Here is a 27,085-nt window from a genome sequence, read left to right as displayed (position 1 = left end):
GACTAAACTGGAGCTTTAAAGGCATTGGCTAGCTCAGCAAGTCACAAGGTCTTCTCAGTAGAGACACCGTTATTAAGCCAACCTACAACTGTAATAGCTGGGCAGCCACTGACAAGTAGGAGTATGGAGAGCCTGCACAAAAATGGGGCAGAATAGTGGAAAATTAACCAGAACACCCAGTATGTAGGAATATTCAGTGCAAATAGAAAGTATCTTCTATCTTGATTTCGGTAGCTTCATGCCCAAGATATCACGGTTCACTAATTCATTCTGAACCAGAATTTTAAAATTATCTTAAATTGAACAATAAGGAAGATGCTACAAAGGGTAAACATGAAACAAGAAGTTTCAGCAAGGCTTCCATCAGATCTCATTATTAATTATAGCTAGATGTATTTTGGTGTCCTTCTGCAGGAGTGCTATACAACAAATATTATTATTATTATGAATAATACACCACAAAAAGAGCCCTTCCGTAACTTTATACCCATCGTTTGAAAGATACGTTTAACTAATTTTCACATTCAATAACTAAAAATCCAATACCTTCCCTTTATCTGTAACCAGTTGTCTGAAATGGAGCCAGCCTTCTTTTGCAGCATCACTGAAAACTTCTGAAGAGGAGTCTTTTCTAGATTCAGAATCTTCTGAAGACTTTTGGCTGTCTAAAACCTATATAAAAAGCAGAATATGGCATTCAGGCTCTTCTAAAATCACTTAGATGCAGATTCATTTTTATATAAACATACTTGTGCAACCGAACAATATAAGTATATTTGTGGGCTGAGAGAAAACGATGCATCCTTAAAGCTTTCAGATATGATCAAAATAGAAAATCAGACCAACTTCAACAGCAGTCACTAGGAAACATAAGCACTACAATTTGAAGACATTTTTAAAACCTTGAAACTCATGAGTACCTACCTTGATTCCTTTCAGGCTAGAAGGCTTAAAAGACCTGTTGAAAGAAAGTATAGTACTTCAACATATGCCCGGAAATGCTTTCAACATACAAAGGTATTTTTACACACACACACACACACACACACACACACCCCACACCATACCCCCCCTTCATCAGTATTAGAGAGCTTCACTTTTTGAAGAGATGAAAATGCTGATGATGATAGTATTTATTAAGCAGTTATCAGGTGCCAAGCACCAGCCCAGCTACACAATAAACAGATTGGACACAATCCCTGTCCCACCCATGGCTCACTGGCTGAAGGGGAAGAAGATGAGGTATTGTATCTCCATTGTGCAGATCGGAAACTAGAGCACTGAGAAGTTAAGTAACCTCCCACAGGTCACACAGCAGCAAAAAGCAGAGAAGAAACAACGTGGCCCAGTGGAAAGAGCCCAGGCCTGGGAGTCAGAAGGATCTGGGTTCTAATCCCAGCTCTGCCACTTGTCTGTTGTGCAACCTTAGGCAAATCACTTAACTGCTCTGTGCCTCAATTCTCTAATCTGTAAAGTGGCAATGACGACTGCGAGCCCCATGTGGGACTGTGTCCAACTCAATTACCTTGTATCTACCCCAGCCTTTAGTAGAGTGCCTGGCACACAGGAAGTGCTTAACAAATACCACAGTCGTTATTTTTATCTGGGATTAAAATCCAGGCCTGGGCTCTCTCCATTAGGCCATGGGGCCTATCCCACAGTGTTGTAGTAGTAATAGCATAGCCTCGCTTTTTTGGATCAATGCTCTGTATGTGAGTCTACAGAATCAGGAGCACCTTTATGAAATACACTTCACACGAACATAGACACAGACAAGTAAAACTGAACTTTTCAGTAACTTACAATCTTGTTTCTTCTCTATAATCATCCAACCCTTCATCATACGACTTCGACCTCTCAGTTTTAGCACCAGATTGGGCATCTAGGAGAGGAGACCCCACGGATTCTGCAAGGAAGATCGAATACTTAAATTCATTCATTCATTCATTCAATAGTATTTATTGAGCGCTTAATACTAAGTGCTTGGAATGTACAATTTGGCAACAGATAGACACGATCCCTGCCCAATGACAGGCTCACAGTCTAAACGGGGGAAACAGACAGCAAAACAAAACAGAACAAAACAAAAACAAGACAACATCAAGATCAATTGAATCAAGAGGATGTACACCTCATTAAGAAATAAATAGGGTAATAATATATACAAATGAGCACAGTGCTGAGGGGAGGGGGAGGAACAGAGGGTGGGGGGGAAGGGGAGACTAGAGGGAAAGGAGGGGCTCAGTCTGGGAAGGCCTCTTGGAGGAGGTGAGCTCTCAGTAGGGCTTTGAAGAGGTGAAGAGAGTTAATTTGGCTTAAATCACCAAGCCCCCTTGGATTATTTCAATAAAAAGGGGCTCAAAGAACCCTTCTCCATTCCAAAAGGAAGGCAGAAGGAGGAGAAGATGGGCTTACGGAGCCGCTCACTGGTACTCACCATGGTCATGAGATAGCTGACGTCGAATTAAAGGGACTGACGTTGTGATGCTGGGAGGGCCTGATGCTAGTGTGGGTACTTGAGACATGGATGCAGAAATAACAGCAGAAGCAGGAATGTGTGCGATATCACGATCGACGCTAGGGCTAGTTGGCTCATCTACAAGGTAACAGGTAGAACATCATCAAGTTCAGTGTCTAAATTCCAGCATTAGCAACTCAGTTTTTACACTCAGCTTTGTTATCCGAAAGTTTAGCTCAAAAGAAACTGCCCAACTGACTGCTTTGAAAATTCAAATCTGTCCAATCCCCCCACCAAAAAACCCCCCACAATCCTGCATACTTATTCTAATTAAAATCTCCTTACATAAGATTCCTCAAGACCTCTCCAGTTTCACCTAAAAAGACAATCAGAAAAAAAATACTGTTTGCAGCTATTTTGACTACTTAGAAATTCAATCCTCCATTAAGGAGACATATATACAAAGGTCAGATCAAGTCAATTTTCAACCTAAAATGGGGATTGAGTAGATTTGTCACAGTCCTCTAAATGCAAAGGAGTCAGGGAGACATTTCTACTTCACTATCTGTGGACTAATTAAAGACAAAGAAGACTGAGGGTAGATGGTAAATTGCACTGCTAAATGTGTAGATGCTGAGAATTTTAATACAAAGAACTTCTCAGAGGTCTAGTGAAAATGATCAGCACTTGTATTTGTTTGCGGAATGTGAACGTTGCATCCTAGCTGAAAACTAGGAGTTGACAGCTGCAGCTGCCTGTCCTGAGAAGGAATGGCAGAAGCTCCATAAGGATGATGGAAAAAAGGTGGTAAAAGTGAAAAAAGAGTGCTAGGGGCTGCAGGAAACAAATGTGACAGCATAACACATGTCTTTGTGTGTGCAAAATCAATCGATCAATGGTATTTATTGAGCACTTACTGTGTGCAGAGCACTGTACTGGGCACTTGGGAGAATACAACACAACAGAACTGGCAGACATGTCCCCTGCCCACAGTAAGTTTACAGTCTAGAGGGATGTTGCTGAGAACGTTGGACCTGCATGGGTCTTTTCAGTCACACGCACCTCCACCACGAATTTCACCATCATTCTTCTTCTGGTACAACTTTAGAGACTGCACTGCCCCATGGAACTAACATTATACTATATGGACATGAAAACAACATACTGGAATAATAATAATAATTGTGGTAATTGTTAAGTGCTTATTATGTGCCAGGCACTGTATTAAGCGCTGGGGTGGATACAAGGAAATCAGGTTGGACACAGTCCCTGTCCCTATTTTACAGTTGAGGTAACTGAGGCACAGAGAAGTGAAATGACTTCCCCAAGGTCACACAGCCGACAAGTGATGGAGCCGGCATTAGAACCTGCGAACTTCGGACTCCCAGGCCCGTGCCCTATCCACTATGCCATGCTGCTTCTCTGTGAAAATATGGTAATGCTGTCCTGAGAATTAGATCTGAATGTGAAGAAACAAACAACCTGTGTTACAATGTATTATGGCAGTTCAGTGAAACAAGTTTTGTTTCTTCTGTTAAAAAGGATAAAACTAATTTAATATTGACCTGGTTCAGAATGAAGTTATTAATGGCTGATATTTTAGGAGGAAGAAAAGAATACTTCTCTTACAACTTTTCCATTTTATGAATAACCTTCAATACCTAAATATCTATCTTGGGCTTAATTCATATGCTTTGACAGTTCTTTTCAAAAGAAAATTTTATAATTTCCCCTAGAGAAAACACAATTTGGATAAAGCAGTTCAAAAATAACTTTCCCTCTATAGTTCCCTTCAAAATGTAAATTAGTAGTTCTTAGCTTCAAGTCAGTTTTACACTCCTAGTGTCACTCAGAATACGACTAACCCTTTTCTCAGGAGAGAAAGATATTGGCACCTGGAATATATCTACTCAGGTCAAAACTTTTCAATTTCCATCCTGTACAGACAGTTGTTTTTCCTCCCATAGAAATGGCCTCTAAGTTAAAGAAAGTCAGATATATGTATCTCTACCACTTATCTGTTGTGTAACCTTGGGCAAGTCACTTAACTTCCCTGTGCCTCAGCTTCCTCATCTGTAAAATAGGGATTCAATACCTGTTCTCCCACTTAGACTGTGAACGCCAGGTGGAGGGGATGGGGACAGTGTCCAATCTGATTAGCTTGCATCTCCAGAGCTTAGCATAGTGTTTAGAACACAGTAACTTTAAAGAAAGTCACAATTATTATTTTATTGAAATATCACATATAATTAAAAACCATTTCAATTATTGTAGGTTCAGTGATTTACTAATTTCTGCTTTTTGCCCCCTGCCTCTACTGAAGCTCAAACATTTCCATTTTAGGAGCCACTCTTGGTACTTGGGGCCGGGGTGGGGATGGAGCAGTAAATGAAATGAACAGGGCAAGCAAAGGAAGAAACAAAGTGATTGGAGAAACAGCAGGGGAGAGGAGGAGAGGAGGAGATCAGGACAAGGCAAGGAGCTGTTTATTTGGAGAACAGAGCAGAGCAGCACTCTGCTAAACAAACACCTTTCCATCTCTCTGGGTAGCTTTTCTATCAGGTAAGCCTAAATAATGCCCCCAAAAGGCTTTACTTTTCAGCATAAAAATCATGGTTGTAAACAATTCTCTGGTGATCCAGTGAGGCCTATATGGTCCAGAATTATTTTGAATGAGGATTAAACTATGACAGGGGTCAAATGAGAAAAATCACCCAGAAGTGATTTGGAACTTCCAAGGGAGTTCCGCTGCTCAACTAAGAGGGGAAAAACCTGGCCTGGATAGGCAGAAACAACACAGTAATACTAGTGACACTTCCCAGTGGTTTGCTATAGAAAGATTTGGTTTCATGAGCTAAATTCAAAGACAAACTCTCTGGGAGGTTAATTTGAGGGAGAGTGAACAGAAGAGGGATATAAACACCTAGTCATCTTTTATAGAGGGCTTTAGAGCTTTAATGTGAAATTGCTGCAGCAGTAAGGCTGGCCCTAATTTTCAAGGAGGAGAATAATTTACAGTTAAGAAGACAATGGGATAATTAGCTATGCTTCACTGTACTTATGGTGAAAAGCTTCCAAAATGGTATAAATCTTCATTTCTACTACTGGTGTTTCTAAAACCCAAAGCTCAGTGCTTCCTGGGTGTGGTCCATGGACTCTAGAAAGGATTGAGAGGCACAATGACTATTAGGGGAGAGATAAGGTAATGAGGTTCAGGATGAGAATCAAAATCAATCAATCAATGGAATTTACTGAGCACTTACTCTGTGCACAGCATTGAACTAAGCACTTGGGAGAGTACAGCACAGAGTGATAGATACATACCTTGCCCACAAGAAGCTTTCCAAATCTAGGAAAGCACAAAAGTGCTCTTGAACGAAAAAAGTAATTGATATTAGTATATGACAGTGACTGCACAAAAATATAAAGACAAGCTGAAAATGACTCAGCACAAATGCCCGTGAATGACAAACCCCTAACTGCACTTTGTGGGGCTTGTCCTTTTATGAAATGCCTAAAGATGTAATAAGGGGAGTATACTATGCGGTGATTGCCTGATCATTGAGAAGAAAAACAATGAGGCAAGAAGAATGGCCTGAAATGTATTCAGGTCAATATAAAATTAGCCTCCAAACAGATCCTGGGTAAGCAAAGATAAGGTAAGGAACATGATGAAAGGCAAAGATAACATAAGTAAAGGTAAAAGCCTCTCCAACAACACATAAGCAGGATGATTCAGTGGAAGGATGCCGGTCTGGAAGTCAGAGGACTCAGATTTGAGTGGGAGCTCTGTCCCTGGCTTGTGTGTGACTGCTCTGTTTCCTCATCTGCAAAATGGTGACAATAATCCCTCCTTTCCACCTACCTCAAAAGGTTGCTGTGAGGGCAAAAATGAGATATGAAATTCATTCAATTATATTTATTGAGTGCTTACTGTGTGCAAAGCACAGCACTGAGTGCTTATGTAATGTGAGAGCATACTGGAAACAAAAGAGCAATACAAAGACCAAGGTATTATTGTTGTTGATTATTATTAAAGAAAAGATACTGCCTATAATTCAGAGGATATCACTCTCCTATATTAAATTCAAAACTAAAACTAGGAGGCAATGCTGGGGTGAAATGGCTTCAAATGAAACATAAAACTGAGGTCATCTTTCAACTGCCTTCAAAACCTATGCACTTGACACCATACTGTGGTCCAAGGCCCATTGATCTTTCTAAAAAAGGGTTGGCTAAATTCCAAAATGGAATGATGCCCTTTAATGTCTACCATCATTTTGGCTGAGCATAATACTCACTGTTTCTTATCCTTGAAAAACACAGTGTTGCCAAAACCCTTGAAATTATTCTTACTCAAGGAATACTGCTCTCCAGTGACAGACAAATTAACAGACTCCAATACAAAGCACAGTCTAAACAATTTGAGGTGGTGGGAAAAGGTGCACAAAAGAAGGATCAGTAGAATTTAGTTTGACTGCAGCTTGTTTCTTATAAGTGTTATAGATTTTCAGGCTCTATTTCTATCCCCTCTTCTACCTCTCCAAATTACTCTTTAAAACAAAATGTTAAGCCCTCCCCACTTCCAAAAAAGAGGAAAAATTCAAATGTGGTTAACATTTTCTATTCATCAATCAAGACAGATTTCAGAATGGGATACATGGAGGGTTTGTTATTTGTCTGGAAGACTTCCCTTCTCCATTCTTTGAATGAAACCTGAAGTTTCCTTGGATTATGAGGACCCATCAAAAGAAAGCCAATATTCTTCCAGCTCCAATACATAGCCCTCACCTCAATACAGGCGTGGATTGTCACTAGGGGCTAATAACCTATATTAACGCAGGTGACTAAACAGTGATGCCTATGTCAACTGGTAGTTTTGACGTGAAGTGTAACCCCCTGGAGGGAGAAATATTTCTGAAGAAACACATGCCCGGTATATGTTGTTGCTGTATAAGACCTAGAAATTGATAAATTTAAAAAATTCAAACAAGATGGTACACAAATGTTAAAAGAATACGAAAAGAGCCCCCAAATTACATTTTGCGTGTGAAAAATCCATAGCTTATGTATAAAAGGTGCTTTTTTAAATCAACCTTTGACATATTTTCTTTTAATCTGTTCAAGGGAAATTCAATTTTTAACATGGATACCTGTCTCAAAACTACAAAGTAATACTATGGATTACCGGACAACAGCAATAAAGCAATGACAGAAACAGCCTTGGGGTTACATATTAGAGATACAAGGATATTGAATGCTGGAATTATTTTTTCTTTTAAGAACTATTCTTACTTCATTCTTGTTTGGCACAAAATTGAACATCATAAACTTCAGTCAGTAAATATGAGTGAAATATGAAGTAGGAAAATTTTTGACCGTAATAACAATAATAATAATAATGTTGGTATTTGTTAAGCTCTTACTATGTGCAGAACCCTGTTCTAAGCACTGGGGTAGATACAGGGTAATCAGCTTGTCCCATGTGAGGCTCACAATCTTCATCCCCATTTTACAGATAAGGTAACTGAGGCTCAGAGAAGTTAAGTGACTTGCCCTCAGTCACACTGCTGACAAGTGGCATATTCAGGATTCAAACCCATGACCTCTGACTCTCAAGCCCGTGCTCTTTCTACTGAGCCACTCTGCTTCTCATGGCTTGATGTAGATCATTTAATTGAGGATGTACTCCTCTAATGATGACTGGTGGAGTTTACATGAAGTGCCACTAGTTTCTGAAAAACTTCAGCTGACTAAAATGCTTCCATCTTAACTGTGTGGGGCAAGGGAGGGAGGGGCCCTCTCTAAATCATACCTAGCAACACCCCTGTTCAAGTGGAAGCTTCTAGCTTCCTCCCCAACTCTATTCAGGACAGGCTTTCTCCTACCATATCGGGGGAAGACTTGGACACAACGAATCTTTGGCCTAGCCAGCCGTTTCCAGCTCCAAGGGCTCAGAGTTTCCAATGGTTCTTTCCCCTCCTCCATCTTCGGGGTAGGTGTGAACACAGGTTACAGGACGCCCTCTGCCTCTGGCCAGGCAGCGCAACATGCACTCCAGGGAGAGGAGGAAAGAGGACAACTGCTCCTTATTCCAAACTGCTCCGGCCTAACAGTTGCCGAGACCCCAACATTCCGGGGGCCAGCCTGGGCTGGCACTTTCCCCTGTTGGCGTGCCATTTCAGAGACCAACCATTCTTTTCCTCTTAACTTGTTTGAAACATTGAGAATACATCCTTCCCAACTCTACTAAAGCTGAATGGTTTCACCTCAGCCTCTACTGCTTCTCGACTCTGGTACGTCACAGGCCTAGCAGAAATCAAGATGGTGGGAGTCAGAGGTTCATGGAGTAGTTCTGAACGGTCTAAAAAATTATTTTTATCAATTGGTTAACTTGTGACTCACATTTCTGAGTGGCTAAATTAGACATCTAGAGCTTGGACTAGGGAAGGTGAAAGGATGGTTTGAGGAAACTCAATTTAATGAGGAAAAAAAGAAACCCAGAAAGAGACACCCACACACACTCACACTCTCTATTTTTCTACCATTTACAAAAATCATAACATCCAAGAACCCCTGGCAGAATTGAGGGTTTGCCTGAACAACCCCTAACACCTATGTAGCTCTTTAAATTTATGTAGTTTTGTATGCACAGTTATAGGTGCATTTTATTTATACATAAACAGTAAACTCTTCTAGTCTCAACTCCTTGTGGGCAGAGAATGTGTCTTCCAAAGTTGTTGCATCATACTCACCCAAACATGTACTACAGTGCTCTATGTACAGAAAGCACTCAATAAATATCACTGATTGATATATAGAAATCTTTAAAAGCTTCAACTTCAATAAGTCATCTAAAGTCAATAAATCACAGTGTGTGCAAGTATGGCTGTTAAAACCAACGCAAATTCAACCTCACTGAATGCACAAAATGTGCTCCTTGCTGAACCACTGGCATCACCTAGTTAGAAAACTATTTAATCTGAATGCCTTAAATCACTCCCCTTCGTGGAGGCAGGATACTTGGACAAACGAACCCTTGAGGTCCCTTTCAGTTCTAGGCTTCTATGACTCCATCTGGCAAGATCGCTGGAGGTGTTGCAACCTCCCTTGATAATTGTTCTAGGGCTAAATCTCACTTACTCATGAACGGTTTTTCCTTGTGCATCATTTATTACATTTTTCTTGCTGCAATTTCAGGCTCTTTCCTAGAGAAGCAGCTTGGCACAGTGGATAGAGCATGAGCCTGGGAGTCAGAAGGTCATGGATTCTCAATTGGACATTTCACTTCACTTCTCTGTGCCTCAGTTACCTCATCTGTAAAATGGGGATTGAGACTGTGAGTTCCACATGGGACAGGGACTGTGTTCAACTTGACATGCTTGTATCCACCCCAGCACTTAGTATAGTGCCTGGCACATAGTAAGCGCTTAACAAATACCATCATCATCATTAGATTGCCTTTGTGAGAAGGTTGAACAGTTTATAGTCATCTTTCTTTTACTTAAGTCCTTACTTTAATCTTCTCTGTCATCTGAACTATTTTACATCCTTTGTGTAGTTTTGTTTTCCCTTTCCCCTGGACAACTCCAATTCTCTCCATTCCTCTTAAAACTCAGGGCCCCAAATCAGACACAATTCCCCTAACAAGTATTTGATGATAACTGCTCATCCGTCTCTGGTTAGTGAGCCCACCTTGGAACGCCAGCAGCTTTTTCCAGAAAAGCCATGCCTTGTTCATTCCCACAGCTTACAGGCCATGACAAGGTCCTTCGAAGCCTTGATGAGTCCCCACTCATGGTTTTTGCCCTCACATGCACAGAGACTTTTGTTCTACTGAATATCAGGTTGTTTTGGGCCAAATATGCCTCACATTTGCCCAGGCCACTATCAATTCTGGTATTTTCCACCCAGCTGCATGTCACCTACAAACAGAATGGGCTGGCTCTTCCAAGTTAAGGATCAAAATTCTAAGGATTGCCACATTTAGGCCTGACTAAAGTGTTATCACCTGATCTGCAATTTCCGAATCATATTGACTTACTGCTTATCACTCTCTACTTATGGTCAACTGCAAAGCCCCGAAATAATTTCCTAGCTAGACACATTACTGTTCTGTTGGATGGAATCAAAAGCCTTATTCAAGCCCAGACTCTGTGCATTACATCTATTGCTTTCCCCTTATCTACAAAGCGTGTCACTCTTTTACTCAGGAAATTAAATTGATTTGACAAGATTTGCTCTTTATAAATTATGCCACTTACTCAGGAAGACTGTGGTACTGAGAGTACATTGTAATATCATTGTAGGAATTAAAATGCATCATATTGATCTACAATTCTAGCTTGCATGCAGAAGGGGCAATTAAGTCAGAGAGCCTTGGGATGATCTGAAAAGCTATTCTGTTTAAATATAAACCATATTATTAATAGACTGGGTCACAGGCCAGATCACTCTTCCCAGGGCAAAACTGTGATGCTGAGGAGAAAGAACATGCATGAATAAATCCAAGTGATGTTATAGGCTAAGCTGGCTTTGATTTTGGAATGACAGGCCACTTTGGAGCTTCGAGTTCTTCGTGGCCACTTACTATGTGCAGTTGATACTGTCATGCCTTTGCATTCCAGGACACAGATGGGTTAAACTGTGCCATCTGCAGCCTGGTGAAAGGTATGCAATTAGAGTGACATCTGGACCAAGCAGACCTATGGAACAGCAACTCTGAGCAGTATTCAGATGAGCAACTGCCCAGACTATGCCAATGTCCAAACTGATGTGACTACACAGAAGCAGCATGGTCTAGTGGATAAAGCAGGGGCCTGTGAGTCAGAAGGTCCTGGGTTATAATCCTGGCTCTGCCATTTGCCTGCTGTTTGACCTTGGGTAAGTCACTCAATTTCCCTAATTTGTAAAACGGAAATTGAGCCTGTGAGCCCCAAGTAGGACATGAACTGTGTCCAACCTAATTAGCTTTTATCTACCCTAGCACTTAGTAAAGTGCCATACACATAGTTTATGAGCTTATCAAATACCATAACCCCCAAAACCATAGCCAGCCTTGTAAGAATATACATCCCTGTCAACAAGCCAACCACATGCCAGGCTAGTTTCATGTAAACCACGTTTCCTCAATGACTGGAAACACCCTGTGGTGGTTCAGGCACACAAAATATGACAACAGTTACAAAAGTATGTGAACCCCCTATTTATAGATCCTCACTGACATGCACCAACTGCAAATCCACGGGAGCTGCATATTTGTGCAAACATTCAATTCTTGTAATATACCAATTATGCTGGCTGCCAAACCTTAGACAAATTGTCAAATTTGGTACATGATGCCAAACTTGGAAGCCATCTGCAATACTAGCTGTAACAAAACTTGATTGCCAGGTGCAAAGCTTTGCAACCAGCTGCCGAATTCTGACAACTGGTCATACTGCAAGCTCAGAACTAAAATGCAAGAGGTGCCACATGAATGCAGATTGCAGAATTGAAAAGTCACCTGTAGAGCTACCACATGCAGCAAAATTTACATAGACTGTTGGATGAAGCAAGCTGCTCTGCTGTTGAATACAGATGGTGAAAATTAAAAAAAAATCTCTGAAGGAATGCGGTGTCTGCAGGTTGCAATATAAACAAGGATGCCTTATAATAGAGCAAGAATATTTCTAGGAAACAAAATTGCTCCATAGACTGTAAGCTTGTCGTGGGAAGGGAATGTGTCTGTTATATTGTTCTGTTGTACTCTCTTCTGTGCTTAGTACAGTGCTCTGCTCACAGTAAGCGCTCAATCATTCAAAAGCATTTATTAAGTGCTTCCCATGTGCAGAGCACTGTACTAAGCACTCAATCAATACAATCGATTGATTGATTGACTGAAAAGTTTATAGCCTGGCCTATTGGAAAGAGCAAGGGCCTGGGCAAGAGAGGACATGGGTTCTACTCCCAGCTCTGTTCCATGCCTGCTGCAGATTTTTGGGCAAGTCACTAATGTCTCTGTGCCTCAGTTTCCTCATCTGTAAAATGAGACTGCAATACATGTTCTTCTTCTTTGGATTGTAAACCATGGGTGGGACAGGGTCTGTTCCTGACCTGATTATTTTGTACCTACCCTAGCACTTAGGACATTGCTCGGCACAGAGTAAGGGCTTAACAAATACCACACTCAAATTAAACAAACTGTAAACTGGTGATGACCCAGCACTTCCTACCCACAAGATCAAGATTAAAAAAAAAATGCAAAATCCTTAATAGTCACAATAACTGGCTAAAATCCACAGAAGACTGACATTCCTAAACACAATCAGTATTCCTAGCATTCTATAAATTCACACCTAATCAATGCCTACTCTCAGTCAAACAGCTAATGACTTTTCGAGATCTTTTATAAATATATGGATTTGCTATAATTATAAGGAGCTTTTATAAATTTGCATGCTCTTAATGCTTACCAATGCTATTAATGTTAATGACTGTTATAAAATGATTAGGCACAACTAAAAAGAAAAAGAAGACTGATCATTAATGGTCACTTTTTGCTTGTTTTTTACTTTATTGTGTCCGTGTGGAGAGAGAAAAAGGGGAAGGAGTTCTGGGAAAGAGCTCATCTGGTTACCTTCTAGGACTCTGTTTTTGTAATACCAGCCTGGTTAGATTTATACAGTTCGGCAAAGACAAAAAATGGCAGTAGCTGGAGAATCTATTCCATGGTTTCACTTCTGCTAGTTTTACCTCTCCCACTCCACAGGGTTTGCTGTTGTTTTCTTTGCACTCATCAATCAAAATGAAAGCTAGCTCTTTAATTGTGGATTCTCACCATTCTAGAGGACACTATGTACTACACAATGTAAGGAGAACTGGCAAATTTGTACAAGCTAGAGGGAGGAGTGAAAAACCACCAGATCAGGCACTAGCCTTTCAGGAGACCATCGGTGAATTTATTTTGTAACTGGGGATGTAGAGTGCCTAACTCAAGACCATTCGAAATAATTTCTCTGTTGAATTTCAGGCATTCATGCCAATTGCCAAACGTGTAGTTCTTTTCTACTAATGAAAAGCCAAACTGCTGAAATCATTGCTTTTTACTCTCACTTTTGACAGACTCCAGATTCAAGGAAGAATGGAATTCTTTTATACTTCCGTTGATTAAAAAAAAAATCTTATCCATTTGAATGCCTTCATTTGCCTGCTGGATGGGTGATGGTGAGTTAAAGTTAGTTCTTCCAATTTTCACAAGGGGGACTGGGGACGGAGAAGGGTATCAAGAGTGGGCTCTGCCCCTTCCCCTTTTGCCCATAATAGCAGTAGAGAAAAGCTGAGAGCAAAGTTCTTAGCCAAGATAAGCAAAGTCCAGGCTTTCAAACTAACACACATCCTTTGACAGTAGTTTAATTTCTTCACTTAAAAATGTTGTGAAATTGAAAAGAGTCCAAGTTATCCACAGATCTACCCTTACTAGCCTCGTTTATATTAAACACTTAAAAAGACACTAGTCAAACAATTAGAAATGATGAGGAGATATGTTACATTTCTTCGGGTTAGCCCAAGAGACATGCGTCATGATTCCTCCATGTTGTTATTATAACCATCCCTGAAGCATGGTTTACAAGTTTTGCAGTAAGTGGTGACCCTGCTATTTCAGTAAGCTGCAAACCTGATTTCTTTCTATACTTTTGACAATCAAGCAAGTTTTCACAATGATCTGAATTGCTCAGTTTTTTCATTTATGCCTGAATGCCAAAAGGTTTTTAAATCCAACATTTTTGTTTTCAGAAGCCATTCTTCAGACATCATACCTTTCCACATGGAAAGAAGGAAGGGTGGAGAAGGGTTTTGAACAGACTTTAATTTATTCATACTCACCGTGGTCGGGAGAAAACTGATGTCGAATTAAAGGGATGGGAGGCGTGAGGCTGGTCGGGCCTGATGCCAGAGTGGGTACTTGAGTCGTGGATGCCGAAATAACAGCAGAAGCAGGAATGTGTGCAATATCATGGTCAATGCTAGGACTAGTCAGCTCGTCTACAAGATAACATGCAACACATTAGCTCAGCACATGCTCTGATTAAAAGAACAGAAAGTGGAGACAGTGTTTTGGGATTAACCTTTGAAACACCCACTTGACTGAAATCTGCTCATCACATGATTCAACGTTGCCACGGTTTCTGAAATCAAGTAAATCATGGATCCACAGGGACAGCAGACAGATAAGAGGAGGACTTTGGGAATCCTGTCACGTACTTTACAAACCTTTACTGCTGGGCTTGAAAAATTAACATGACTTACTGCAAGACTGATGGCAAAGCAAACTGGTATATGTTTGTGCTAATATATTATGATGTGCATTTCCTTACTCCATTTAATTTCTTTTCTCACTTTGGGGTGCAACAGAGATTGAGAGTTTTCTGATTATTATTCTCGTGTAGGGTTAAAACTACCTGGATGAATTAATCTGTTGTAATTCTAGTCACTTCATAGATTGATACAGTTGATACCTAAGCAAGCGCTTAATTAATACTATTACGGCTACTAAAGGATATAGCATTTTTCAAAATCAAATATTTTTTGGAAAATTCCATAGTTTGCATTGGAACAAGTGTGATGATTTTTAAACAAAAACAGCTTTCATTTTCTCTATTTTTATGCATTGAAGGCAACCAGCTTGATTTTTTTCAGTATTACACACGAAGCTTATATTAGAGAGAAAATAGATATCTAAAAAAGGTACATTCACATTTTTTGAAATTTATACACATTCATTTAAAAGTGGTAATCCAAATTTCAAACCCATATTGAATAATATTTTCTGGAGAGGTTCTGAAACCCTAAGAAGAGGGCATAATAATACCAATGGGAAAAAACATTAAAATATTAAAAATCTACCCATCAGCACTGTTAAGTTAGAAATTCCTTGCAAAAAGAATGGTCAACTAAAATCTTTAATACAGCTCCATCTGTATTTAAACATTTCCAAGTTTGAAATCACTTACTCCTTACTGTGTAGTTTGAGTAGATGATTTAGATAATCAGAATTATTATTTATTAGGTATCTATATTTTTTTCCCAACATGAGCAAGTTTAAATATCAAAACCATTTGCAAGCTTTTCAAATCCAGAAGCACATGTTAAGAGGACTAAAAAGGGAGAACGGAGTGGAGGTGCTAACCATACAGTCCTTCTGAGTATGGTGGTTGATTACTTTTTCCTGTCCATTCACTTCCAGGAAAACTGGTTAAAAGTATCAGTGTGAAGAAGAAAATAATAATAATAATTATTATTGTATTTGGTAAGCACTACTTATGTGCCAAGCACTGTACTAAGCACTAGGGCAGATAAGATACTCAGGTCCCACAAGAAGCTCACAGTCTAAGTAGGTGGGAGAACAGGTATTGAATCCCCATTTTGTAGAACAGGGAACTAAGGCACAGAAAAGTTAAGTGATTTGCCCATGGTCACACAACAGGTAAATGGCAGAGCTGGAATTAGAACCCAGACCCTTTGACTCCCATGCTTGAATTCTTTCCACTAGGCCATGCTGCTTCAATTATTATGATTACGATTATCATTATCATCAAAAGATTCCAACAACACACAATCGGGCTGGTTAAATAACCTCATTATTGGACTTGAGTATTATGAAAAATCTCAGATGTCAATGGTTTTAGGGATCGAGAATGGATGAAGAAGAGATAAATATGGATAATCTCAAACTTGAATTTTACTTAGGAATCAGTAGCAGTAAAACTATTTACTAAGCTCTTCCTGTGTGCAGAGCACTGGACTAAGTGCTGGGAGAGAATAAAAAGGAGGGAATTAGATATGGGTGGCAGCAAGAGAAAAGAAAAGCAGAGGAAAAGAATAAACCACAAACAGGGTAATCAGCCTCTGGGGAACAGAAAACTGAATTGGCTTTCAGGGTAAAGTACGGAAATGACTGCTGGAGTGTAGAAAGAGATGCAGTTTAGGCTAATTCTTTCCTGGCCTATTTAAACCTTATTTAGAAGTAAACCAGAAGGTTGTTTGGGCTGTCAACTAGACCAAGGTTAGGTGAGAGGTACATGGTAAGTAGTGTTACTGCTTGGTTAGAAAATGCAGAGAGTCAAGCTCCTGGGATGAAGTTCCATCCCATTTATGCCTTAAATTTACAACTTGTAAAATATTGTAAAGCATGCCATGCATCATAGCTATAAAACCTTTTCATTAAAAATGATCAACCTGCTTACAAGGCTCAAAAAATAAAAGGAATTCTATAGAAAGCTACACAACCTGGATTCAGGGAATTTGATGATTTAAAGGTGATGCATTGCACATTTTACACAGGATATTTTGCAAATTCTTTTAAGGATTGTGATTATTCTCCCATCAGTTTTGTGACGTAGATGAAGAAGACAATGTTGATTATTTACCCTATATTACAGGAAAGATCTTGCCCGGACCCATCCAATAATTCCTAGCCCTGTCCCTAAACTTCAAACCACAAAATTATTGGGCCAATATTCACAGAAAAAGCTACTTTTCCACAAACGAGTAAATATTTAAAATCAGATACTGATAAACCTATGTGGGATTATGTAAAAACCTGAATTTTGTAGTGTAAAGATTTCCAAAGAGTAAAATGCCATAGCATCTTCCGCTTTGACTTAAGTTGGTGTCTGTCTCTCAAAAAGTAATATTTGGCACAGCAGAAGGGTAGTACACTTAAATGAATAGGTTGGAAAGAATAATATGTACAGGCTAGATAAATATTTAAAGTCCAAATAATAAAGGGATGTAGTCCAGATGCCAAAATTTAGAACCTAGTTCATACTGAAAAACTGAAGAACTTTTGTGCACCAAGTGTATATAAATGTAACAATGCTGTTTGCTTTGGAATCTTCTGAGTGAACTAATATTTACTTTTGGACTTCACAGTTGCTTTAGCCAAGATATTTTTAAAAATAGGAAAGTTTGTGAGACATTTCACATACAAGAGAAATGGACAGCCAAAGAAAGTATCTTTTTTCTGACACAGACCATGATCAACTGCTGATATTCTTCGTAAAGTAAAAATTGAGGAATTAATAATAAAACTTGGTTAGAGTAAAACTGAAAATACAAGATCATTATTTTAAAAAGGTGGCAGATTTGGGACACATTATGTTTAGGAAGTCACAAATATGCTAATCTCGAGCCATATGATCGCATCAGCATACTAGGGCATTTATACATTTATTTACATCCTCTTTTTTTAATAGTATTTGTAAAGCCTTTTACTATTTGCAAGGAACTCTGCTAAACATGGAGTAGATGCAAGCTAATCAGGTTGGACACAGTCCATGTTCCACATGGGGCTCACAGTCTTAATCCTCAGTTTTATAAACAAATGAGGTAACTGAGGAATAGGAAAGTTATGTGACTTGCCCAAGGTCATACAGCAGACTGCTCTGCACACAGTAAGTGGTCAATAAATACAACTGATTGACAAGTGTTGGAGCCAGGATTAGAACCAAGGTCCTCTAACACTCAGGAATGAATGGCCGCTCAGTTTTTTTATTTTGACCACTCTGGTTGTGAATCTATTTTCTGTTTGTTTCCTCTGGTACAGCGGGCTGCCCTGTGGGCTGGGGATGTGTCTCTTTGTTACTTTGTACTTCCCAAGGGACTAAAACAGCGCCCTGCATCAAGCAGGTGTTCAGTAAATGCTGCCAAGATTGCTTTGAGGTGTATTCACGCGGTCTGTGACTCCTTTAAGAATACTGAAATCACCAAAATAACTCTGCTTCCAATTGGAATTTAGGAAAAATTAAATTACATCTCAACCGGCATCAAGGTGTTACAGATCTGTGTACTCTTGTGTTATAGGTGGAAAGGTCAACATTTCATTATCCTACTTCAACTGCTAAAAACCTGGTCAGGAAATAATCTTCAAAAATAAAGCAGACCACTCCTCTTTCCATCCCTACGGTATCAAAGGGTTTTGCAGATTAAGTGAATTCATAAACTGTATCCAAGACTCACGCCCTCCATGACTGAAATGCACTTAACTGCTTTGGAGCAGAAATAGCTAGCTGTGGAACATTCCAGGGCCCCAGTGTTAAAATAGGAGGAGGCTTTTTCATTAAATCCCTCATGCAGAAGAAGGTAGAGAAAGGGAAGGAAGATCTAGGGAAGCAGAACTTGTGGAACCTGGCAAAAGACCTAGAAACTGAATACTTTGTAAACACATCAAGACAATCAACCCATGTAGCACTGATTTTCCCAATGTAATCTAGGGTACTTTTCATCTCTCCTAGAGCTTTTGTAAGTGGATAATCCAAAAACAAGTGAAAAAGTCATTTCTGTTTCTGGAATGTACGCTCAGTGTGGGCAGGGACTATGTCTACCAACTCTGCTGTAGTGTACTTTCCTAAGTGCTTAGTACAGTGCTCTGGACACAGTGAGTGCCCAATAAATACCACTGATGATGATGATGATGATGACATAAATAAAATTATTACATATGGCCATTTTTAAAGGGATCATTTTATTTAAAATGAAAATGCTGCCTCTCACTGAAACTTGAGGTGAGTTCTCCTTATCAGATCATGATCTTCACTGGTGACAGACTTCACTGTCTCACTAAGAGTACAATGCTATGGACCTGTGAGGATGTAACGAATCATATTCACACTGTCCTATTTCTTCTTTAGTTTGGCTTGGCCATAGAGATATCAACATCCTGAAACCAAATTAGGGAAGGCGATCTGGTTAGACAGTTGCTACTAAAACATATTCCATTAATCTACTTACAAAAATACAACTCTGAAGATTTTCTAATAACCATAACCAAGGTTTTTAGAGAAATCTTTAAAAAGGAGTGATGATTAAGTATGATCTCTTGGGCCTGTTCCTTGGGTAAGAAAAAGTTGGTTAGGGTTCTCAAAATTGGAAGCCTTTTGATTCAAGTGGCTGTGATTGTCCTGGAACACTCTGTCCATTCTCTAAGGGAGAATGCTTTGGGTTTAAACCAACCATGCCTTTCCAACCAGCCTTGTGCTTAGCTAGATCAGCCTATTTACCTCATACAAACACATTTCAAAGGGAGCACAACCCCATGCTCACAGGAAACGTTAGAAAATGAATTTAACGTGTATAAGAATCTGCATGGTGGACCTTTAAACAAACCCCTCCCCCAAAAAAGGACACAAATCCCCAAATGCCAGAATGAAATTCAGAATAGGGAAGATGAGAATTCTAGAAAAGGGTTCAGAGAAGATGCCACTTGTATTCAAAAGGAAACAAGTGCAAAAAACTGAATCATTGGCAGTGATGTACTGCTTCCTTCTGAGCATTACTAGAATTACTAGAACTAATAGAGAATTACTAGAAATTACTAGAGAATTACTAGAAAGCGAACCACACATTCCTGTTTCTCAACTCCAATTCTTAAGAGTGCTGATGCTATTAGAGACATCCCAGGCATAGCCCCCCCCCAAATACAGCATATCTGCACGATGATAATAGAAACCGGATCCAATTAGCTCACCTATGAATGGAATGGATGCCAAGGAATCGCCAGGTGGACTGGAGCTTGATGCTTTCCTTTCCTCGATTCTCTTTATATGGACCTCTCGGCGGGCATCATTAGGTAGCCAGCAGGTAGTGTCGGATCCAGTGTCTTGGTCATTTACTGCCAGGATATATGACTGGTGTCTCAAAGGCTGTGGGGTTTGGCGACCAGACGGAGGCTTTTCCCTCAAGACAACCGTGTCTCTGTTTTCTAGACCATCCGGCGATCGCATTTCAGCCTCTGGGGACTGCATTTCAGCCTCCGGAGACCGCATTTCAGCCTCTGGCGATTTTCCCTTTTCGAAATCCTGACTCTTTTGTTTGGTGGCAACTTCCGAGTGACCCGAGGTAGGAGAGCTCTCCCTCACCGGAAGGACAGGCTTGGTGGAAGCCGCAGATGACGGGGGCGGTTTCCCAGGATCCACCTTGTGATCTGCGGCCCCTTCGGCTCTCAACCTGGATTGCTGATTTAGCAGGTTACTCGGATGCAGGTGATTTACCGGTCTTTGGTCGTGGGGGGCAATGAACGAGTTCTGGTTCACTGAGGGTTTGGCCGCATATATAGGAGGGGCCTTCGGCGAGTTACTCCTGGCTTTCAGAAGAGGTGACCTGTCTTGAGAAATACCCCTAGATGGAGGCATTCCACAAGAAGCTTGGAAGTCCCTGGTCGACTGTAGGGGTGCTTTATCCGGAGGACCTTTTTGGAACGGAGACATCGATCCCACTCCTCTCCCACTTATCCGCCTACCGTCCGGATGAAAAACACCTGAAGGCCCGGGGAAGTTTGAACCCCGAAAAGACATATGACACGCCTGCTTTCTGGATCTTTCATAAATACCTCTCCGATCATCCTGCTCAGTAAACCCAGTCCATTTGTAAGTCTGTTTTTTGTCTCCGTTTGAATCAGGGGGAAGATGCTCAGCATTGCTGTTCTCTACAGCATCCCCCTGGCCCCCAAGATAATCCCACGAACGGGTCCTATGGTTGCGGAAACTAATCGAAGAAGATGTTATTGCCCCCTGGGAGGCGCTTCTGGGCCAGTACTTCATCAGGACGGGATCCTCCAGCCTCTCCTGGGACACGCTGCGTTGGCGGACCTGAACCGAAGGAGGGACTCGATCATGAGAGGTGCTTCTGCGTCGCACCTGCAGAGCAGTGCGGTTTGGCACCCCCTGACTACTATAATGTGTTGTGCTCTGAGAGGCCGCTCTTAGACTGTCTAGTCTTTCCTGTATTGTTCTGCAGCCAATATGCAAGCGCCGATTATCGATATACTCTTTGTAAGTTTTATAGTTTTTCCAGTCTATGTGCTGATGGGAATTTGGAGAATAGTGATTGGTTGCAACAGAGGGGGAGTCCACCCCTTGAGGACTACTGTTTGAGAGCCTATCTGGATGCCCACCATAGTTTCCAGGTTTGAGTGAAATCCCAGAGGGGTCTCCGGTTCTAGGGCCTGGAGCCGGGTGAACGAAACGAACGGAGGAGTCTGAAGATGACGGTTGCTCAGTCCTTGACACCATTTTTAAAGTGGCCTGATCGCTTAGGCCATACTGCACTTCTTCAGTTCTATTTGACGGGCCTGTGTGGTTGGTTCTACTGGGGGGCAGCTCTACAGTCTTCTCAGAAGGCACAATGACAGTCCTTACGGTTTCATTGCAAACGCATACGGCTGTGTTGGACTTTGCAATACCGGTTGGTGATGGAGGCACTTGTATTTCCATTTTATAGACGCGTCCTGGTTGAGTCAGTACTGGGGCAGGGGTTTGCTGCTTCCCCCAAGAAGATTCGGGAGGAGACACCTCAAGGGCCTCTGCCATCCCGGAAGAGGCAGCTGCTATCCATGGATACAAAATTGGGGGTGGTTCTGGTATGTTATGGGCATTGCCGCTGTAGGCTTCATTGCCTTTCAAGTAGGCATCTTGGGAGTAAGCCTGTGAATGAAGAGAGAAAAGTGTTACTTAAAATCCTTAAATAGAGCAGAAATTTCTGCTTTGAGTATCTGTTATAGCCTGGAAAAGCATTCGCCAGGAAGATGCAATTCAGAACTTTTCCGGAGGATAAATTTTTATTTTGCAGTGAAAGGCTAACAATGACCCTTTTTCCCTTTGATTTGAGTCATGGACCAAAAGATTTTTCCCCTTCATTTGCTCTTTCACCTGGCTCCAAAATTTCCTTCTGTTTAAGCCTCCTGGTGCTGGGAGTCAGAATTTCTCAGCAATCAACGAATTAAATGGCTGCTTAACAAATTCTGGCATCAGCAGATACACATTTTCTTATATCATGGGGGCCAATTATTAACAAATCCTAGTTACCAAAATGCCCATTTTCTATTTTTCAAGTCTTATTGCTACATATAAGATGGATGAATCTTTTTAATCTGTTACATTCCGACCCCCTAAAATAATATTACATTTTATAAGTAGTGCAAAATTTCTGTGTAACATTTCACAACATTAAAAAAAAGGTAATGATTAAGGAATGGTAGATCAAGGAAGGAGGGTAATCAGCTAAATGCTTATCAACTTCCCAAATTCAAAATAATTAGAAGTAGTATGCACTACGATTAACAGCTAATACTTAACAAAACTGGTTATATTACATTTTTCTTGTTTTATCAAGCTCATTTATCAAGACCCTGTAACAGCTAAGCAACCCAAATAATCTTCATTGTGCATAATGCAAAATTATTGAGCAGTGATGATTTTTTTTTTTAAACTTAAAATGGTTAAAATACGAGAGAGACTCTTCAAAACAAACTGTGGTCAGAAACTGAAAAGATTTGCAAAGGCTTTTATACAGTTAGGTGAGGTATCATATTACATTTCCTGCTGTAATCATGCGGGTTTAATTGAGACTATCAACGTGCCCTTCTTTTGCATTAGACAGGTTGAAAAGCTCAAGTACAGCCATAAACAGAGGAGACTAAAGAGCAAAGTAATGAGGGGGAGAGACAGAGGGCGAGGCACTTGAAAACACTGCTGCAATAAATATCATGTTAAGCTTCAGCCCAGGCAAGACATGAATGCAACCCCCTGCCAACCCCCTCCCACCCTCCTCAAAAAAAAAAAAAACCCAACCCCACCAAAAACCCCAAAACAACTACGTATCACAAGCAATCTCTATAAATTAGCAGGATTAAAATTTGGTGTCACTCCTGCTAACCTGCATTAAATCAGTTCATTTTCAGGAGCTTGCAGGCTTGATAAACTGGCTTTTTACAAAATCTATATAAAGCATGCCTTACGAATCAAGGAAATGGCTACTGGGCATTTCTTACCAGTGCTGTGACATCCTTTGTAAACTGTAGCTGGCAGAAAATAGGAAAACAGAGTAAAGCTGCTTACTGATATAAAGAGAGAATTATGTTGTCATATTGATGCTGGATAGAGGAAGCTAAACCAGTAAGCTAAAAATACATCTACACTGATTTCTCTGGAAGGTACCAATGAAAGTAAAGGGCAGTGAAGCATAAAAAAACAATAACTTCAGCATCCTTGTGTGCAAATGTACCTTGGGCTTCTACCTGCATCTGCCTTGATTTCTCTACGACTCTGGAAGGCAAAATTCATCCGAAGTCATGTCTCCCAGATTCCTAATTTCTGCAGTGTGCACAGAGCTCCGGCTGAGTGCTATAAAGCTTTCCTTCCAGTAGAGCAATATTACTGCCTCTCATCCCCCTTTGAGCAGCTACCATCTCTGCTTCCAGATGACGAAATGAATGCTTTATTATCCATTTAAAATCGCGCACACTCCTCTTTCCATAAATCTGAATCTAACCACAAGCTGTCAGCTGACTGCAAAGACGGCTTTCGTGGCATACTTTGGAAATCAGGGGGACGATGATTCTGAAAAAACACCTTCCTCAGATGATTGCTTTCATTAAAATACGTTTCATTCAGAAAATGTGAGCACGGTCTGTTCCATCTTGTGCTGCATGCTAATAGCCGTTTTAATAATGAGCTCTTCCCTTAGTAGAATATGAAAGTAACCAGGGCAGGAAAAAACATAAAAGGCATTGTCAGATAATGAAAACATTTTGAAAGAGTCCAGGAATCAGTGGGAAAGTCAATGCACAGTAAACACACAATATCTGACAGGATTATATAAGATTCTATAGACTGTTTTTTTTTTTAATTCTTGATGCAAAATCAAGGTCCACATTGACACTTCCTAAAAGCCAAACAACCAATTTAACTAGATCTATTATTTACAATGCTCCCTTAACTCATAATTGTAAACACAAAGTTTAAGCTCAGAGCCATTTCAACTTCAAATACAGTAAAACTCTGGAGTTGTGTACTGCAACAAGGCTTGAAATAAATATCCAAAAAAATACTTTGGAACCCACATTTAAACTGCTTATGGCAATTGGAAATACATTTCTAAGAACCACTGAATAAGTATCTCTCTATGATGATCATCAACATACCTTAGATGAAGAAATGCGCATTCTTTATAACAGGCTCACAGTAGTAAAGAAACACTGATTTTTTAAAAACAAAAAAGCTTTAAGATTGTATTTATTTAGTGGATATGCATTTAGGAGGAAACTCTTAGTGTTCTAATGTTAACTATCCTTCCTGGAAGATAACCACATAGTCTAGTGATGCGTGAACAATGTACAAATCCAGGGAAATGCATTAAGTGTGTGACAGTTGTGTGCAGAATATCGTGCTAAGCACTTGGGAGAATACAACAGAAAAGACAGAAAAGATGTGATCCCTGTCTTCAAAGTGCTTACCGCTGTAGACTCAAAATAAACAAGATAATCATACGGGACACAGACCCTAGGTTGAAATATAAGCGGAAGAGGCTGCTGTTGGGTTGATAGAACTCGGGGGATGAATAGTTAGCCCAAGAGGAGTGGACAATCCAGCTTGGACTAGCAGGTCCTACTCTCCTTGGGGATAAGGGAAAGGCCTTGCGGGGGGTGTGGAGAAAGGCCGATTGGTGGATTGAAATTGAGGATGTTAAATTGCCATGTGGTCAAAGGGCAATAAATAGCCACTTCCCCACTCCAAACATTCATCCCAAATCAATACACTACAACCTTGTCTATCCAGCTTACATATGCAGGTCACTGATTTACCCAGTAAGATTTATGCGCCACCAATTTTTGAGCACCAACCAACTGGAAGATGACATACTGGAAGGAAACATGGTCCCAAATCCCTGACAGTCAATAGTATTTATTCAGTGCTTACTTCATGTGGAGAACTATACTAAGTGCTTCGGAAAGGTCAAAAGTTAGAACACACGATTCCTGCCTTCAAGGGGAAACAGGCACGAAAATAAACTACAGTTAGGAGGAAGCAACAGCATATATAAATATGAACATAAGTGCAATAAGGATGGGGGTGGAGGATACCCCAGTGGTTTGGTGACAGAGAAGTGCTGAAAGGGCAGAGATGAGTGGAAAATAGAGTGGAGTGATGAAAGATTAATCAGGGAAGGCCTCTTGGAGAAGATGTGATTTCAGAGGGCCTCCCTAAATTCAGCATGGTTCCAGAAGACGAAAGGTATGATGCTAAAGTTCAGAGCCTAATGAATACAATACTATGGACCATTTCCCCACTTTCATTATAATGTTTACTTTTCTTTTAGGCCTGACCATATTTTTCTCAGGCTTGGGTCTGTGGGGCAGTGTATTCTAAAGCCTATAATTTCTCTCTGTGGATCATTTATTTTATTTGTTAAATGCTTCCCCCACGGAAAAAGTTTTTCCCCTTCCTGCCCCAGAAGGCTCCCCATCAAAAGACAATTTCTGGTAGTGGTGAAATCCCCAAAATTGAACAGCCAGTAAATACTAGGCCTTGTGCTTTTGCCTACTGGCTTGGCTCTGTGAAGAATAAAGATTCTTGGGAAAGAAAAGGAACATGAAGGCTGGAATTAGATTGCTCTGCCTCCTAGCAAGAAGTTCTAAGCTACCTACAGGGACACCTATCCTATGATTCCAAGGCTCCTGGGAAGAAAATCCCAAACCATTGATGGGGAAAATACAGCTCAACCATGACAAGAGAACACTTGACAGTCCTGAGTCAATCGACATATGTAAAAACCTGAACCGGAAAGATTTGAGGGGCTTGGAAAGGACTTTACTTAGGCCTCAATCATCTAAAAGCCAACAAGCTTTACTGTTTCCATCCTTTGGGCTGCAGGAAATGAGGGATTTGCTCAAAAATTCAAAGGGTGCGTGGCAATTTTTGAGACCAAAAATTATTGACAGAATAGCATCACGATGGCAGAAATGAACAATGATTCACACTGTTAACCTCAAAAATCATTTGTTAGCACATTAAGATGAAGCTGCCAAGTGCAATAATGGTTCCTGCTGCCAGTACTATTTCTGGAACATAATGAATCCATTCTTCCTTCATTCTGCCACATAAAAGGTTTATTTTTATCTTTCTACAACAATCAACCATTAAATTAGTTTTTTCTAAAAATGATACCTGCCATTTTTGCCAGCTTGATTCTGAAAAACTAATAGAATTTTCTACTATCACCTTTGCAGGTGTGCTCCTTTAGAGAATAAAACATTTTAGTCTACTTGGTTAGTGAACAAAATTTAAGATAAGGGAGTTTACTTGATATGCAAACAGGAAGGGTGAAAAGGCTACTAATATGGATATAGTTCTATGCTGGGGAGTTTATCAGACAAACCACAAAGCTCACTATAATCGTTTGACTTCTTAAAGACATCATCCTAGACTGCATTATGAATGAAGATAGTCAATTTTAAGATTTAGATGTAAATAGCAAACAATCATATTTGTGCACCTAAAGAACCACACGTTCTATAGCAACACAGTGACCACTGATTCAGTGGGAATTAAGAGTTTAGGGAATAGAAGGTTTGAAGATATCACAATTGACATTTTTCATTTAAAAAATCTAATATTATAATTATGTACACCACTGGTAGAATGCTTTAAATCTTTTTCACTCAATGTATTTTACAATGTTAAAGGCTATAAAGTTACAGAAACACAAAGCACTATAAAGTCTAATAAGGTTGAGGAAGAGGCTGGGGAGTATAGCAGCATTTTGCACATATATGTTTTTTCCCTCCGATCAAATCCACTTGTACCATTGTGG

General features: G+C 40.2%; 1 protein-coding gene across 5 annotated transcripts in view; it reads right to left on the bottom strand.

Moving 5' to 3' along the window:
- The window catches only part of ARHGAP21 (Rho GTPase activating protein 21), a 139,416-nt gene that overhangs the window by 17,257 nt on the left and 95,074 nt on the right, over positions 1–27,085 (bottom strand). For 2 of the 5 annotated variants that reach the window (XM_029078125.2, XM_007667880.3), the window contains exons 7-13: positions 23,265–23,294; positions 19,965–21,918; positions 14,324–14,482; positions 2,438–2,596; positions 1,804–1,906; positions 925–958; positions 547–672 (exon numbers count right to left, since the gene is read on the bottom strand). In XM_029078125.2, the coding sequence (XP_028933958.1) occupies positions 547–672; positions 925–958; positions 1,804–1,906; positions 2,438–2,596; positions 14,324–14,482; positions 19,965–21,918; positions 23,265–23,294 (2,565 nt within the window). The remainder of the gene's footprint in view (positions 1–546; positions 673–924; positions 959–1,803; positions 1,907–2,437; positions 2,597–14,323; positions 14,483–19,964; positions 21,919–23,264; positions 23,295–27,085) is intronic. The other 3 variants (XM_039913922.1, XM_039913921.1, XM_039913923.1) reach the window with 3 other exon arrangements.

The sequence above is a fragment of the Ornithorhynchus anatinus genome, chromosome 13 (genome assembly GCF_004115215.2).
Source record: "Ornithorhynchus anatinus isolate Pmale09 chromosome 13, mOrnAna1.pri.v4, whole genome shotgun sequence".
NCBI lineage: Eukaryota > Metazoa > Chordata > Mammalia > Monotremata > Ornithorhynchidae > Ornithorhynchus > Ornithorhynchus anatinus.
The sequence above is the reverse complement of the archived record's forward strand: the minus strand, read 5'-3'. Positions and strand labels throughout refer to the sequence as shown.